We start from the raw sequence: 18,156 nt of genomic DNA, 5'->3' as shown, positions 1-18,156 counted from the left end.
TAAATTAACTTGTCAACAAATAACTATTTGTTTACATGTTTAGTTTCTTAGCGTAGGTTAGACCGAAATACAGCATCCGTTCTGAATATTCATGCTATTGTGTTCGAGGTCCTTATCCGAAGACTGACGGAAAGAGCCGAACTGTTGCAATTGTCGTTTTTATAAATCGGTTAAAAGTATTCCATTGTAAATATTTTCCAAAAAAGACTACCAATGCCACATTTCTTTTCTTTTACAGGCGATGCTTTCGTTAGTTTTACAATTCCATGTACGTTTAATTCAAAGTTTCCGGCTGATGTTTCTTTCGTGACTCTATGGATAAAGGGAGCTTACAGTTCCCATTATCACTTTTATAACTTTAAATAAAAAAACGAGTTAAAAGCTTACGATAGATCAGAGGGTACAATGTGAATATAAAACGAGGCTATCTTCATAGGACTTGATTTAGTAAAATGAAATAATGATTAATATACAAGTTACAAGAAACTTTATTTTAAGTTGGATTACATATTACAAGAAACATTAGCTAATAAGCTATTTACCGACAATAAAAAAGACATAAAACATTTTTACTAACATATAATAGATCTGAAAGTGAAAACATTTAAAACTAGAAGCAATTTAGGCATGAAATAAAAGTAGCAAGATTAAGAAGAACTATACAAAAAGATGACAAATAAAAGCAAAGTATGCTGACATGCACAGTACATATTGTATTAAAGATATTAATAGTTTAAAAGTAATATAGAATCATGAGCTGACAATTTAAGTATGATACATGTAGCAATGTGAATTAAATAAAAATAATTATGATAAAAATATAAATTAATTAAAATAGTAATAGTAAACATCTAGAATTTATACATAATCAAAGATTTTTAAAAAAAGTAAATAAATAAATAAATAGATAAATAAATTGACTTGTTAAAAAACAGTACATAGAAATAAAACAGCATGAAAAAAAAGATAAAACACATACAGGGTAATAAACAAAGTTAACTAAAATTAAGTTGCATGCACAGCCTAATGGAAGGGGAAATAAGGAGTTTTAATTAGAACAAAACATACAAATCAGACAACAAAGATACAACTAAAACACAGGGTCTGAATGAAATATAATATACGGCATATAATCAAAGCATATTGGAAGATCACAAGTTAAAAGGTTGGAAGTGTATATGTAACGTACATTTTTACGGTGCAAAATGAAGATAATCCCAAACTTAGCTTATTAATATATTAATAGGGACAGTATCAGATTTATAATCAAGGGATGACTGGCGAGTCAAATTTTCTACTTGACCAACAATCTCGGACACTATGCCTATTGGTTATTTGTCTCTCATCGCTGATCACGTGGGATTAGAAGTCGGTCACTTGCGGATGAATTGGTAATTACTGGTAAGTTATCAAGGAAAGCCATTTAGGTTGCCCGACCGCCAAGATTGGAAAAGACGTATTCAAATCGGCGTAAACAGATTTAAAAAAAACCAGACAAACATAATAATATAGATTTTACAGAAAACTTTTAATTTCTTTGACAAAAATATGAAATAGAATTTGACAATCGTCACAAAACTTTGTCAAATATTAAGATAAAGATGACGGTTGCATTACTGTCAGATTTTGAATATCAACGACAAGTAACTAAGTGTATTTTGTTATCCTCGGCAGAGAGATAAGCAGCTCCATTGAAATATCACTCATGCCTATCAAAAAGTGAAAAATTAGGCTTTTTGTAGCAAGTAAAACTTAACTTGGATTTACATTTGATACTTTTATATTATACACCATTTGAAAGTTAAATCTTTTATATATAGCTGCATGTTATAATATTGGTAACATTCCATGCCTTTGACTTAGGAAAACATAGCAGAACATACCCACTGAGCCATTTTTGTCATATTAATAGTTTTGTAAAACAAAATGTTAAGTAGTTCTCTTTAAAACTTGATGTATCATTCATTTAAATGGGAACTGTAAATGTTTTTTTCTGCAGCCATAGACAAATGCATAAGCTTTCAGAAAATGTATCACTTTACTGATTTTGATATCTGGTTAAAAAGTTTTACTTGCTGCAAGTTTTAAGTTTAGCAGGCACACATGATATTTTAACTGGCAAGGATGTTGCCTGTCTCTGTTATCTGTGTCTCTGTCCTCGGGTAGAGAATAGATATATTTATATTCAAATGAAAACATAACTGGGTAATTCTATATTTTTGTCTTTTTATTGTCCCATCATATTTTTCTTATAAAAAAATCGTAAAATTATCATTTATTTTTTAATAATGAATATATATATTTATCGAAACATTTTTTTTCCATGTACACAATGATCAGAAAATAAAACTATTAGTTAACTCAGTATTAATCTGAAACATCTATCAAATTGTACAAAATCGTTACGATTTTAGTGTCCCAAAGGACTCAGTATCTGATTTATTGTGGTATTTTTATTTTTTATTTTAATTTGCATCTAAAAATGATCGTTTTATTCAATGAACATATATTTGACGATAAAGCAAGAGCAGTTTTACATTCTTTGTTAGCCGATTTAACCTTTAATTTAATAAAAATCATTGTCACAAAAATAATGACATTACCCTAACGGATAGTAATTTCATCTGCCGAGTAAAAATTCATTATATCACCGTTTAATTTTTTACGTCATCGGAAAAGTTTAAAGGCGCGAAATTTTAAAAGAAGGTGGAATGGACGAAAAAGAGCTCCTTTTAAAAGGTATTTGATTTAGTAAAAATCGTACACCTTCTTTCTGTCATTACCGAGCTGTGAACAATAATCATGAATATTACATATACTAAATTCTTCCATCTCATATTGATTAATTTGGTGTTTATACTCTCATCTGTACTTTATTTCAATTGTAAATATAGAAACCAATATGGCTACCAGTGTTAATCTTTAAAAATGTCATAACCGCAACAGTCATTACCGAAACTGATTCTTTTGTGCTGGTAATGACTCGAACGTTTCGGTTATGACAACTGTTAGATGATATTATTTATTTTACATCATTTAGTTGTGATTGAAATTCTTTAATGCTATTGTTGTGAAGATATTTATAATGATATTTATAAAATTGGTGATGATTTTGATTAAAATATGTAATAAAGCGATATCTATAGACATTTAATGATAACATAGACATAGATGGCTCTATTAACATAATTGTAAATATAATGTGCTGCATAATGTAAGCATAAAATCTGTTTTTATTGCAGATATAAAAATAAAACTGAACAACTTAGATAGACAAATTGGAAAAAAACAGAAAGATGGTTTTATACAATACTGCGAGACGAGCAAAACATAAGGATATATGCCAAAGAAATTTGTGATCTGTATGACCGTATATTATCAAATAAGGACAAATGCAGACTTTACTCACTTCAACTTAAAGATGTCATTAAACAGTGGCGACCAGGAGCACGTTGGAGGAAACGCCAGAAAGCAGATCCGGGAAAACATCAAAAGTATCTTCAGAAAGAAAGAGAGCGTTACAAAATGAGGAAAGAGAAGGCCAATTAAAATCAATCAATGATATGACAACAAGAGAAAAGAGGAAACAAGACGTAATTGGAGAAGAACAAGAAGAAGAAAAGAGCTAAAGATGATACTTAAAAATGTGGAGCAAACAATGAGTCCCCCTACGAGCCCAAGTTATGATCAGGAAAATGTACACGAAACCGCTATGAAAAAGATAGGTCGCAAAAGAATCAGAAAAGTCAGAGCAAAGTGTTACAGAGAATTGTTTAAATTGAGAGTTGAACTGGATGAGGAAAGAAGACTTAAAGAAAGGTATCGTAAAAGGGAGTATAGATTTAAGAAGTCTAAAATTCAGGAAGAGTTTCAATAAGAAGTTGAAGAGAACATTAAAAACAAATAACTGAGAAAGTCTCTATCATTACATGTTATAATGATAAGAAATTCAAATAAACAATATACAGAAACAAAATCACAAAGAGATAAAAGCAAGATGAGGCTAATATGGAATAACTCAATCCTTAAGAAATATAGGCTTGGTAAGTACGCTATGAAAGTCACGGGAATAACAACAAAGCCCCGTCAGAAAGATCAACAAATTAAAAGACGAACACCATTGATCAAATCAATTGTGAGAAACTTCTTTGAAAGGGATGATAATTCTAGAATGAAAGCTGGCAAAATGTCAACTATTACTAAATTTGGTATAAAAAACAAATCCGCCTTCTAAATGACACAATAAAGAATATACATACCAAATTCCTGTCAGAAAGTACATGTCGGTTAGGGTATTATACTACGATAATAATGTACGACACGTTGTGTCTGGTTTATACGTCTATTCAAACTACTAACGTTATACTACAAAACATAGGAAGTGACGTACTCTAACGTCACGCATACGTTGGCGTCATTTAACGGCACATGCATATGAGCGCAATTCCCGACATTCTGGGGGCCGCAAAATGATAAATTATTAAAATTAATATCAGTTAATTTCATCAAATCTTATATATAACTCTTTTCTAAAATACATTTAAATAAAAGTCATTGTTTTAAAATAACGCAAATGTCTCTCTCACTCATAATCAATACATCTCATAAAAGTTTATAGTCTATGTTCGCGATATTAATGAAATTTTATCAATTTGACTGCCTATAATGTTTATCGATTTACTCTTTCTCATTTATCTCTAACGGATAAAGTTTAGCAATGGGTCTTGTTGTATGATCACTTCCGGTACGAATCTTTGCTGCTCTGATCAATCCATCGCGACCGGGCATCAATTCGTCTACCACGGCAAGTTTCCAACGTATTCTAGGACATTCCTCGTGCACCTGTACTACGTCACCAACGCGTATCGTCTGCTCTCTATGACCACTCTTTGTATGTCGTTAACGTAATGAAGTCAGATAATCAAATTTCCATTTTTTTTCAAAATCTGTTAACTAACACACGCTGAACTCGAAATCGTTTTGTTATGGAACTACTGGTACATATAACCTTCTGTGTGTTGATGTTGTCAGGTAATTCTGTTAACCTCCGACCATGGAGTAAGTGTGAAAGAGTAAGCGGTTCTGGATCTAATGTATCTGACGTTACGTAAGTAAGTTGTCGGTCGTTAAGAATGGCTTCATTCTCGGTAAGTATCGTCTGCAGAGCTACGAACGTAACGAATGATCGACCAAGTACTTTCCTTAAAGCTGTCTTAACAAGTCCAGTCATTCTCTCCCACCATCCACCAAACCACGGGGCTGTTTTGGTATAATAGCCATTCAGTTCCTTTAAATCCAAGCTGTTCCTTCAATGTATGTGATTCTAACAAGGACTTTAAAGTGTTTGATGCTGCTTGGAATGTCGTTGCGTCGTCAGATATTATGAGTTTAGGCAGTGACCGTCTGCTAACAAATCGCCGAAATGCTTGCATAAATGTGTCTTCTGAAAGGTCATGCACGAGTTCTATGTGTACAGCTCGGGTGGATGCGCATGTAAACAAGCATACATAAGCCTTTGACTCCCTACCGGTTTCTTCTCGGACATAAAGTGCTACAATGAAATCTAAACCTGTAACTGTGAATGGTGGTGAGCTTTCAACTCTGAATGCTAGAAACGGTGGTAGATCTGGTACAAGGTAGGGTTTAGAATTTACTTTACGACAAGTCGTACATTTTTGGATTGAGATCTTACACATTTGTCGTATCACAGGAATCCAAAATGTCTGTCGTATGTGGCATATAGTAGCACTAATTCCGGAATGAAGTTGTTTTTCATGTGCATCAAGTATGATTAGTCGTGTCAGAGGATGTTTGGCTGGCAGTAAAATAGGGAATTTTGTATTTTCATCTATAGGTGCATTGTGTATTCTACCACCACATCTGATAAAACCATATTGGTCTAGGTAAAGTCGTAACTGTCGTACCAATGGAAGTCGTGATTTACCAGATTTCAAATTGTTTATCACTTCTTTGTAAGTATTATACTGGCAATGTTGAATCAGCTTCATTTTAGCTTTAAATAGTTCTTGTACGGTGATTGGGCCCGTTGTTCTTGATTCACGTTGTATCATACAATTGTGTATAAATCTCATTACAAATGCTGTAATTCTAACTACCTTTTTATAACTGCTGTATCTATAAATATTTATGACATTGTGTAAGCCATCTTCAGGTGTGTTGGATATATCGTTATAATCCAAAGGTGGTTTCTTTCGGTTTCTATGGTCTCATTAGATACGGTCGTCATGGTAATAGCCTCTAACTTTTCCCACAGTGGCCACTGGTTCGGAGAGTTTTAACCAGTTTGGACCATTCATCCATAATTTGTTGTCTTTGTACTGGATTGCTGTTATGCCTCGCGTAATAAGATCAGCTGGATTTTGTTGGGTAGGACAGTATTTCCACTTCCGGTTCAATGTTAGTTCTCGGATTTCATTTACTCTATTTCTGTATGAATCTCTTCATGGTTTTTGTTGTGTTCAACCAATGTAGTACGATTTGGCTGTCTGACCAAAATATAATTTCCTGTACTTCCATAGCTTGTTGTAGATGATTTGCTATACGAGCGCCTATTACTGCAGCCATAAGCTCCAACTTGGGTAAACTGAGTTTCTTCAACGGTGCAACGCGCGATTTTGCAAAAATGAGTTTTGATTCATGGTTTCTGCACAAGTATGCTACTGCACCATAAGCTTGGATACTGGAATCAACAAAAACATGTAGTACTGTGTCTTCTGTTGTTAAGCATTTGTCGTCTGCTACCGATGAACAAAATATATGTCTGGAGAATCTTGTATTTTGTACAGTGTTGATATCACGTGCAAGTTGGCGCCATTTTTGCTGGATATTATCAGGTAAAATTGTATCCCATGACAACTTCTCTTTCCACAATTCTTGTAACAAAATTTTTGCACGTATCAATATCGGACTAAGTAAGCCAAGTGGGTCATATACTCTCGATGTGTACTGTAAAATAGCTCGTTTAGTCACATTATCGAAAATAGGAATGTCTCTATCTGGGTATGATATCTCGTCTGTTTCTGTATACCATAACATGCCTAACACTTTCGTTACCTTATTGTTGTCAAGAACACCTTCTTCTGTAGCGGTTGCTTGCAGTCGGCGATTATTAGATGCCCATGACCTCAAGTTAAAGCCTCCTTGTAACATTAGGTCTCTTGTATCTCGGAAATACCTTAAGACTTCCTCTTCTGTGCGAAAACTTGATAATATGTTGTCTACGTATAGGTCTCGCTTCAAGATTTTACTGACCCAGCTGGTAGCGTTCATGTCTAGATGTTTGAGTAATGTAGCGCTGAGTATAAACGGTGAGCATGTGGCACCAAATAGGACTGATTTAAATCTATATGTTGTTAGCGGGCTGTCAGCATTATCCGGGTTGCTCAACCAAAGGAATCTGGTTACGTCTCTGTCATCTTTATGTAATCGTACATTGAGAAAAGCCTTTTCTATGTCAGTTGAGATTGCATATTTCTCAAGTCTAAACCGAACCATTATGTGTGATAAGTCATTCATTATGGGTGGGGTAGAATCAAGGCAGTCGTTCAAACTAGGTTTATTAGCTGATTCACGGCAACTGCAGTCGTACACAATACGAATTGTAGTCGTAGTTGAATCTTTCTTGACTACATGATGGGGTATATAATGCACTTGGGTCGATATTTTCTCGTTCTCGTCAACTTTTGCTATGAAACCTCACTGTTCTTGTTCTTGTATTATTTCTGCGTATTTCGGTAAAATACTGGGATCTCGGCGGAGGAGATTAATCAAAGATTCTGTTCTTCTTTTTGTCACGTCGTAATTTGTCGGGAGAGTGGCGTGATCCTCTTTCCATGGGAGTTTGGCTTCATATTTACCGTCTGTAAACTTTACACAGTTTTGTTTGTATATCTCTAATGTGTCAGTATAATCGTCTTCTTCGGGGTTTATTCCTAGGGACTCAAGTTTCCAAAATCTGTCAATATCTGTACTCATTACATTCATAACTAAATAACTCTGATTCCTTGGTCCATGCGCTTGAACTGGACCAGACAGTAAGTATCCAATACTAGAACTAAGTGCTGTAGGACCATCTCCTCGAATCGTTTCGTTTCCTACGATATTCCAGTACTGGTCAGCTCCGATCAATAACGATATTTCAAAACTGTCTTCATTTATGACTGGATGTGCTAATTTTAATTTTCTTAGGTGGGGTAACGACGTCACGGACTGGGGAATGTGACGTAGTGGGACGGCGATTGTGGGGACGATCATCACTTCCAGGGGTAAATTGTCACCTGCATCGGTCAGTAGATATATGGTCGTAGTGTCTAAATGTCGTAGTTTCTGCGATGAATCTCCAAATGCTGCCAAACTAATGGCACTGCTTCCACGTGGCTGAACCTTTAATCTTTTGGCTAGTTTTTCAGAAATAAAGGATCGCTGTGCCCCTTCATCAAAAAGAATGTTTGCCTGCGCGAACTGTGTCTCAGAACATACTTGAGCGACAGCTGTTTTTAATAAAACGTCTGGTCGGGTTTCGGATCTTGAGTGTAAAACTGTTGCCTGTATTTGAGTGGAGGTATCACTTCCGGTTGAAGGTAGGTTTGTCGGGCAAGTATTTATTTTCGGCCTTGAATCTGGACAATTTTCACATATACTAGTATGGTGTTTTCTTTTACATTTCAAGCATCTGAAGTGTGATCGGCAGTTAATTACTTGGTGATTTTTCAAACAATTAAAACATAAATGCTTCTTTCTATATTATGTCCTTTTTAACCCTCACATCAATTAACTTTGTGCAATCGTTAGCATGGTGATTTTCATTGCAGTAAATACACTTTCTCTGATCAATAAGCGTTTTGTGCATCCGTCTGTGTATCACGTGACTTCCGGCTTCCGGTTTCCGTCTAGCGCCCGTGAAAAACGACGCTGTAGTTCTATAACCAGCTAAATCATCTGTAGTCTGTCCGGCCTCCATGATATTCAGTTCACGATATAACGCTTTTCGTAAACTTTCTAATGACCACTTATCGCTGCCATTTTCTCGTGCTAAACTCTTGCGAATTTCTGCCGGAAGTTTGTCTATAATGACTGGTACTAAAAGAGTTCCGTACGTATTTTGACACTGACCTAGCGATTCCAATCCGCGAATATAAGCTTCTAATTTGTCGTAATAGTTTCTCATACTGTGTAGAGTATTGCTCGGGGCTGGCAGGTTTAGTAACGCCTGTATATACGCATGAATGATTTTATGACTCTGTCCGAACCTCTCCTTCAGTAAATCGACTGCTTGAATGTAATTTGCATGCGTAAGTGCAAATCCTTGAATAACTTGAGCCGCACTGCCTTCTAGTTGCGTCTTCAAATAATTAAATTTTTGTACTTCTGTAAGATTCGGGTTTTGATGAACAGAGGAATCAAAAGCATCCCAAAAACTTTGCCATTCGAGAATGTCACCACTAAAAACAGGTAGCGATAATTTCGGCAGTCTCTGATAAAGCGACGTATTTGAATGAAATGTACTCACATTTTGCAAAGAATTGTTACCATTATTCACGTTATTATTTTCGATCAGGGAACCACTTCCGTCTTGGTTCTTGTTTTGTGGATTAGATGGTTCGCTATAAGCATTCTGTTGTTCTTCAGTGTTGCTTTTTCTGTTTTCGCTATAAGCTCGAAGTTCTCTCACCTTTATCTCCAACGTTAATCCATATTCTTCACTGCTTACTATTTCCTCCTCGATGTCGATTACTTCCGTTAGTTCTAAAATCTTTTCGTTTAAGGATTTGATCGTCTCTGCTTTTCTGACAATGGCTTCGAGAATTGCGTTAAATTCTATCATCGATGAATTCTCTTTCCCCCGTTCAATTCGTTCAACCTGAATTTCTACACATCTTCGTTGACCCTCTCTCACTGATCGCAATTTATCTATCTTCATAATGTTTTCGTCACGGCACCAATGTCGGTTAGGGTATTATACTACGATAATAATGTACAACACGTTGTGTCTGGTTTATACGTCTATTCAAACTACTAACGTTATACTACAAAACATAGGAAGTGACGTACTCTAACGTCACGCATACGTTGGCGTCATTTAACGGCACATGCATATGAGCGCAATTCCCGACAGTACAACAAAAGTATCATACAGTCTGTTCTGTAAGTTGAAACCATTTTGGGTTGTCAAACCAAATGAAAAAGACAGAGAAACATGTTTATGTAAGATCCACGAAAATGTCCAATACAAACTTAATCGCATGTTTCATGAAAAGGTCATACCAGAAAACAACCTTGATGAACACTTGAACAAATCGTTTGTGATTAATATACCAAATCTTGCATGTATAGAGAATGTGAATCTTGCAAAAGTAGGGAAATATCGACATCAAATGCAAATGGCCGACAAGTGTGGTGGTTTACGTGGAAAAAACATCCGAATAGAAAGAACACGGCAAAATGAGAATGGTGAAATTGAAGTAAAAAAGATATCAACAACAGTTAAAGAAAGGGAACATGGAACGCTAGAAATATTTTAAAAGGAGCTTATGAATGACATACAAAGAGCAGCAAGACATGTGTTTAACATTAAACATCAGTTCATTACACTTAAAAAGCTAAAAGAATCACTTGATACAGACAGCGAAACTTTTCCGAAATTTATGGATGTAAATATGATAAAGAGATCCAAAGTATGCACTTCGGTGCTTCACAGCGACAAATTTCACTTCACACAGGTGTTGCCTACATAAAACAGATACTGAAAGAAAAATATTTTTCTGTACTTTTCCGATTGTTTGAAGCATACACCACAAGCGATGTGGGCACATTTGTCTCCAGTGTTGCAGTATTTAAAAGATCAAACAAATGCAAGTGCAATACATATTTATAGTGATGGTCCTACTACACAGTACCGGTCTAAAACAATTTTTTATTTGTTTTCCAAAGAAATATATAAGTATGGGTTCAGTTATGCCACGTGGAACTATTTAGAGGCCAGTCACGGAAAGGGGGCTCCCGACGGTATCGGTGTCGTAATAAAAAGTCAAGCTGACAATCTGGTAAATGTAAACCAAAGAGATATTATGAGTGCACATGACCTTATAGATGGATTGAAATCTATTGGAACAAAGGTGAAGATGTTTGAAGTTGAGGCCAGTGACATAACTACATACGATAAAGAGATTGATATTACCTTGCTAACTGTACCCTAAACAATGAAGATTCATCAGGTAAGACGACACACATTTAATAGATATAACTAGAAATGCGTAATCAAAACATCATGATTATTTTGGCGTCACATCAACTTGAAATTATGAGTAAGATATAATAGTTAAACTTATATAAACTACTTTTCTGAATTTACTTTACAGACTTGACCGGTTCAATATTTGTTTAAATAAATCTGAATTGGTTGTTAACAATAATGTAAAGGATTTCGGATAACAACTAGACTTTTCGAGTATGCGCTTCTATACAGTATATATCTTTTATTTTCACACATCAGCATAGAACAAAGCGATTCTCTGAAACAAATGATAAAGTAATTAACTAATACATTCATTTCTGATATAAACTTAACAAATAAATAATAGAATAGAATAATTAAATAATTATTTCCTATGACGAAGAATCTTAATAAACAGAAGTACAGTTAAAATCCATAAAATAAATAATCGTAACAATTGATTAAAATTAATAAATACTTCATTAGAAAATTCTTTTTATCCGTTAACAAATAAATAAATCAAAATAATTTAAGCAGCTATCATACCGACTATAATGTCTTTCACATCGAAACCTTTAAAATACAGTTTCAGCTTTAACGTTTAACGCCGCTACATATAACGGAAGTTACCTTTTAAATTCATAACAAACAATTACGTCAAAATGACGCGCTAAACTATTCAGCGCGTAACGTTAAATAAGTTGGCGCCAAACAACGCTTAACGTAAGATATATATTATATATTTTAATTAGAATCGGTAATAAACGATTCTTACAAATAATATACCCTATTCGCCCATTTTAAAATATTCTACTAGTTTTAATAATAGCTTGTTGATTAAGAAAAAAAATCAAGTATTAATTTGTAAACGTTGAACTTATTATTTATAAATCTACATGAATCAAATTATTTTAGGCTTCTGCTGCTTGAACTGTTTTACAGGTGCTGTAAATCCACAAATATCAAATTCGTTCGAGAGTCCAAGCTTTGTTGTTTCTGCATAGAAAATTGTAATTGCTATGATCCTGTTAAGACATGTTTCAAAGTAGGTGAGGTAATGTTTATTTATTAATATCTTATTATGTATTTACTTGTTTTTTTTCTAAAGAAGTATCAAATTGAGATGTTTTATCTAGCGTTTTATTCACTGAGTTCAACAAAATTTTGTAATGAACCTTCACGAATATAGCATTCTATTTATCACATCATGAAGAACATTAGCGCACTTTTACGCTATGTTGATAACGTAAATGATCTCACGTAACAATGTTATAATATTAGAATACTGTAATATCGGTTTTATTACATGGCCATATAACACAATTTATGTGACAAATAGAAACAAATACATAATGGTTATATATAACTTTGAAAACAAACAACGTTATGTGATAATAATAAACATAGAGGTTTATTAACATCAGATACATGTACATTAACTGTTTTAGGCAACAACAACTATACTTTTATACCATACTTTGTGATCAAAGATAAACAATAGTGTAAAATTTTGTTCTTATTCCGTAGGCATCAGATGATACAGCCACTGTCGACAACTCTGAGGAGAGCCAAGCTGATGATTCTTCACAGTCGGGACATTTACAGGTCAGTAACATTTGCTGGGTAATGTTTCTTTTAATTTCCCTGACAAATATATTAGGTGTGGAACATATGATTGCTATCTTTTGTTTTACAGTCTGTCCGTCACTCTTTTATATTTTAAACGACGATGAGTTGATAAAGTCAATGTTTTATTGTAGGAAAAACATTTTAATTGTTATACACCGTGTTATGTATGCAACATATTACATGTATATAATTTATATCTGACCAGTTGGTATTTCCAATATTATCATTGTTCTATTTTTAGAACATTAACTACATGTATGTACTAGAACTTTCTTAACTGTTGTAGAAAACTCATGCATTATATTTAGATAGAAACTTCTGGAATGTTCTTTATTGTTGAAGTTGCTAGATTATGATTACTTTAGAACATAATAGACTTTTCTGGAATTTTCTTAGTTAATATATATAAAGTGACATTTTTCATTACTTTTACCTTTTAAGTCATCAGTGATCTTTTAAGTCATCAGTTACTTTTTAAGTCATCAATATATTTTGAGTATTATTCAACTTGGATATAAAAGGAATTATTGGAGCTTGGATTTTAAAATAAATTATTCTTGTGGATTTTATTGTGGGAATTTATTCTAAAGTGTTCTTGGATTTAACTTGGATTTAACTGTGCTATTCAAAAAAGACCATTCCAGGATCAGACTAGACATTTGTAATTTACATTTATATTTGGACTTCAGGTATTTGTACACATAATTTGTTGTTTTAATTTTCTTTAATAATTTTCTGTAATAAATTTGTTATTGTTACAAGTTTGTTGCTGGCTTTTCTTTCTCGTTACGCCTGGCTCGTAACAGAAATTGGGGGCTAGTCCGGGATTGAATATTTATTTTGGCTACATTATTGGAAATTATTGCCGTTTAATTTACATTTTATTATTACCGTTTTTACTCATCTGAGTTGACAACATAGTTGTTCTATTTAGTGTGTCTTATAATTCTAAATTTTTTCAAACACACCACTTTTTAGTTTAAAACCAGCAGCAAGCAGTCATGTCTTTTGATTTAGAAAAGTTTGTAGCTGAACTTTCCCAGGAGGTATTAGATTTGGCTAAGAAAACTAATTTGCTTGATCTTGCAAAAAAGTATAATTTATCAGAAATTAAATCTTCAATGCGTAAACAAGAAATTAAAAATTCTCTAATTCATTATTTTGTGGATGAAGATATTTTTGGACAAGATGCACTTTCTCACATTGTTGAAAAACACTCTGAAATTTCTGAAATAAAAATAAGAGAGCTTGAACTTCAATTTAAATTTGAATTAGAGAAAATGCAGTTAGAAAAAGAAAGGGAAGAAAGGCAAGAAAGGCAGTTACTGTTAGAAAAAGAAAGGGAAGAAAAAGAAAGGGAAAGGCAGTTTGAAAAAGAAAGAGAAGAGAGAGAATTTCAGTTAAGAATGAGAGAATTAGAAATCAAAGAGAGAGCAAATCAGTTTGAACATAGAATAAATTCAAAATTTGATGTCACTAAAAATATTAGGCTTGTTCCACCTTTCGAAGAAAAAGAAATTGATAAGTTTTTTCTGCATTTTGAAAAGGTTGCTGAAAATTTAAAATGGCCAAGAGAGCACTGGACATTACTTTTACAGAGCGTCTTAATTGGTAAAGCTCGTGAAATCTATACACAACTTACTGTTGAACAAAGCTCTAGTTATGATAATGTAAAAGATTTAATTTTGAAAGGTTATGAGTTAGTTCCAGAGGCCTACAGGCAAAAATTCAGAAATTCTAAGAAAGAAATTGGTCAAACCCATGTCGAATTTGCAAGAGAAAAAGAACAACTTTTTGATCGGTGGTGTCTATCTAAGAAAATTAATAAAAATCATGAAAAGCTCAGACAGCTCATGTTGGTTGAAGAGTTTAAACGTTGTATTCACTCTGATGTTAAGTCTTTCTTAGATGAAAAACAGGTAGAAACTTTAGAAGAAGCTGCCCGTCTAGCTGATGATTATTCTTTAACCCACAAAGTCTCATTTATAAATAAAGGGAAGTCCACACCCTCACATTTTAATTCCAAGTTCAGTTCTGGTAGTTTATCTGGCTCATCTAGTCAGTCAAATACTCCCAAACCAAAGTCATCTGATGAACATAAAGGTCATAGTCCCTTATCTCGTCCTATATGCAATTATTGCAAGAAAACTGGACATCTTATTTCTGATTGCTTTACCTTAAAAAGGAGGCAACAGCAACGTGATGAGGCCAAACCCACAGGTCTTACCACTTCAAGGTCTGAACCTCAGTCTTGTATTGATAACAATGCAATTTTGAAGGTCAAAGAACCCAAGTCTGATTCTATAATGGAGATTTATGAACCATTCCTTTCGGAAGGTTCCGTGTCACTTATCGGTGATACTTGCCCACCTACTCCTATTAAAATTTTAAGAGACACAGGAGCTTCTCAATCTCTTATTTTCGCAGATACACTGCCTTTTTCTGAGAAGACTTCTTCTGGATCTAGTGTCCTTATTCAGGGTGTAGAATGTGGTTTTTCTAATGTCCCTCTCCATAATATTTATTTGTCCTCAGATTTGGTAACTGGGCCGGTGGCTGTAGGTATAAGATCTTTCTTACCCTTTAAAGGTGTTCATTTATTGCTAGGTAATGACTTAGCTGGAGATAAGGTAGTGGTTAATCCACTTGTAACTGACACTCCTTGTGTGGATCAGATACCTGACCCCATTGAGCAGGAAATTCCTGACCTTTACCCTTCATGTGCAGTTACTCGAGCTATGGCTAAGAAGGCCATTCAAGAAGACAATTTTTGTTCAGATATTGACTTAGCTGATACTTTTATAAATCAGTCTTTTGATAATGAAATGAATTTTTCTCTAACTCCTTCTCTGCCTGAAACTCAGACAGATTTTTCAATATCTGATTTTTCTACACCAAGATCTAAAGATCAAGGTCATGATACGCTGTCAAGGTCACAGCTTATCCAGGAACAACAAAATGATCCTGAGATTTCAGTCCTTTATCAAAAGGCTTTTAGTGAAGATGAAGCTTTACAAGTCCCTGTTTGTTATTATGAAAAGAATGGGATTTTAATGAGAAAATGGCGACCGCCTGATGTCCCTGCTGAAGAGGAGTGGACTGTTAATCACCAAATTGTGGTCCCTAAATCATATCGCCAGGAAATATTAAGCTTGGCTCATGAAACACCCATGGCAGGTCATGTAGGTGTTAATAAAACCTACCATAAAATTCTCAATCATTTTTATTGGCCTGGCCTTAAAGCAGATGTATCTAGGTACTGTAAATCTTGTCATACTTGTCAGATGGTTGGAAAACCTAACCAGACAATACCTTAAGCTCATTTACAGCCTATTCCTGCATTTGATGAACCTTTTAGTAGAGTTATTATTGACTGTGTAGGTCCATTACCAAAAACTAAATCAGGTTCTCAGTACTTATTAACTATTATGTGTGCTTCTACGCGCTTCCCTGAAGCTATTCCTTTAAGAAATATTAACGCCAAAACTATTGTCAAGGCTATTGTGAAATTTTTCACATTTGTTGGTTTACCTTAATCAGTACAGTCTGATCAAGGGTCAAATTTTATGTCTGGTATTTTCCAGCAGGTCATGCATGAGTTAGGAATTACTCAATATAGGTCTTCAGACTATCACCCTGAAAGTCAAGGTGCATTAGAGAGATTTCATCAGACTCTGAAAAATATGATAAGGTCATATTGTTTTGACACTGAAAAAGACTGGGATGAAGGCATCCATTTATTGTTATTTGCTGTAAGAGAATCTGTTCAGGAATCTCTTGGCTTCAGCCCTTTTGAATTAGTATTTGGTCACACTGTCCGAGGACCATTAAAACTTCTAAAAGAGAAATTCCTGTCTGAGGATGACATATCTTTAAATTTGCTTCAGTGTGTATCAGATTTTCGAAATAGGTTGACTAATGCATGTGAGTTAGCTAGGGTTAATTTAAAATCAACACAAAGTAAAATGAAATCAAGGTATGATGAGAATGCTCAGGAAAGAAGTTTTAACCCTGGTGATAGAGTACTTGCTCTTTTACCTATACCTGGAAAACCATTACAGGCAAGATACTTTGGTCCTTAAACTATTGAAAAGAAAGTCAGTGACCTTAATTATATTATTAATACTCCTGGGAGACGAAAGCAAAAACAAATGTGTCACATAAATATGTTAAAAGAATATTTTGACAGAGATAGCACAATTAGTAAACCTATATCTGTTGTAAACTCTGTTCCACAAAATCAATGTTCAGTTGAATGTAATAGTTATGAAAATTTTGAAAAGTCTGATCCTGGTTCAGCAAAACTTGAAAACTCTGATATTCTGAAAAATCTGGATGAAAAACTTGCTCACTTAGAACCGTCAAAACGAGATGAACTGAAACAGCTTATTTATGAATATGAACACTTATTTCCTGATATTCCCACACGGACTGATAAAATACATCATGACGTCATTCTTGAAAACTCTGAATCAATTATACAACATCCATATAGAACAAATCCTGTAAAACAAAAGTACCTAAGACAAGAAGTTCAGTATTTATTGGAAAATGACTTTATTGAACCAAGTCAAAGCAGTTACAGCTCTCCATGTATTCTTGTACCCAAATCAAATGGAGCATATAGAATGTGTACAGATTATCGTAAAGTGAACTCTGTTACAAAAACTGATTCATTTCCTATACCAAGAATTGATGACTGTATTGACAAAATTGGAAAAGCAAAGTATGTAACAAAGTTTGATCTTCTAAAAGGATTCTGGCAAGTTCCACTTACTGATAGAGCTAAAGAAATATCAGCCTTTGTAACACCAGACGGCTTATATCAATATAAAGTTATGCCATTTGGTATGAAAAACTCACCAGCATCTTTTCAGAGGCTAATAAACATGGTAATATCTGGTCTACACGGATGTGACGCATACATTGATGACGCAATCATCTACTCTGATGAATGGGAGGAACATCTCAAAACAATAAGAGCATTCATCAACCGACTTAGTGATGCTAAATTGACAGTTAATCTTGCAAAAAGTGAATTTTGTCATGCAATTTTAACATTTTTAGGACATGTAGTGGGACAGGGTAAATAGAAGCTAAGGTCAAAGCTATCTCTGAATTTCCTATGCCAACTTGTAAAAGACAACTGATGCGATTTCTTGGTATGGCAGGGTATTATCGTAAATTTTGTAATAATTTTTCGGTTATTGCAGAACCATTGACTAATTTGCTAAAGAAAAGAAACAAATTCATTTGGAATGACGAGTGTCAAATGGCATTTGACAGCCTTAAAG

At 34.1% G+C, this 18,156-nt stretch overlaps 3 protein-coding genes across 3 annotated transcripts; all 3 read right to left on the bottom strand.

Moving 5' to 3' along the window:
* Positions 1 to 4,677: 4,677 nt before the first annotated feature.
* On the bottom strand, positions 4,678 to 6,092 carry LOC132748690 (uncharacterized). The gene is made up of 2 exons (XM_060738302.1): positions 5,241 to 6,092; positions 4,678 to 4,887 (listed from the first exon to the last, which is right to left on the bottom strand). The coding sequence occupies exons 1-2, from the start codon at positions 6,090 to 6,092 to the stop codon at positions 4,678 to 4,680; spliced, it is 1,062 nt and encodes a 353-aa protein (XP_060594285.1).
* Positions 6,093 to 6,441: 349 nt separating this feature from the next.
* Positions 6,442 to 7,515, bottom strand: LOC132748689 (uncharacterized). The gene has a single exon (XM_060738301.1). The coding sequence runs from the start codon at positions 7,513 to 7,515 to the stop codon at positions 6,442 to 6,444; it is 1,074 nt and encodes a 357-aa protein (XP_060594284.1).
* Positions 7,516 to 7,716: 201 nt separating this feature from the next.
* Positions 7,717 to 9,940, bottom strand: LOC132748688 (uncharacterized). The gene is made up of 2 exons (XM_060738300.1): positions 8,839 to 9,940; positions 7,717 to 8,639 (listed from the first exon to the last, which is right to left on the bottom strand). Exons 1-2 carry the CDS (start codon positions 9,938 to 9,940, stop codon positions 7,717 to 7,719), a joined length of 2,025 nt encoding a protein of 674 aa, XP_060594283.1.
* Between the last annotated feature and the right edge of the window lie 8,216 nt (positions 9,941 to 18,156).

This window comes from Ruditapes philippinarum, unplaced genomic scaffold (assembly GCF_026571515.1).
Source record: "Ruditapes philippinarum isolate M1 unplaced genomic scaffold, ASM2657151v2 ctg1560_1_1_1_1, whole genome shotgun sequence".
Taxonomy (NCBI): domain Eukaryota; kingdom Metazoa; phylum Mollusca; class Bivalvia; order Venerida; family Veneridae; genus Ruditapes; species Ruditapes philippinarum.
The sequence above is the reverse complement of the archived record's forward strand: the minus strand, read 5'-3'. Positions and strand labels throughout refer to the sequence as shown.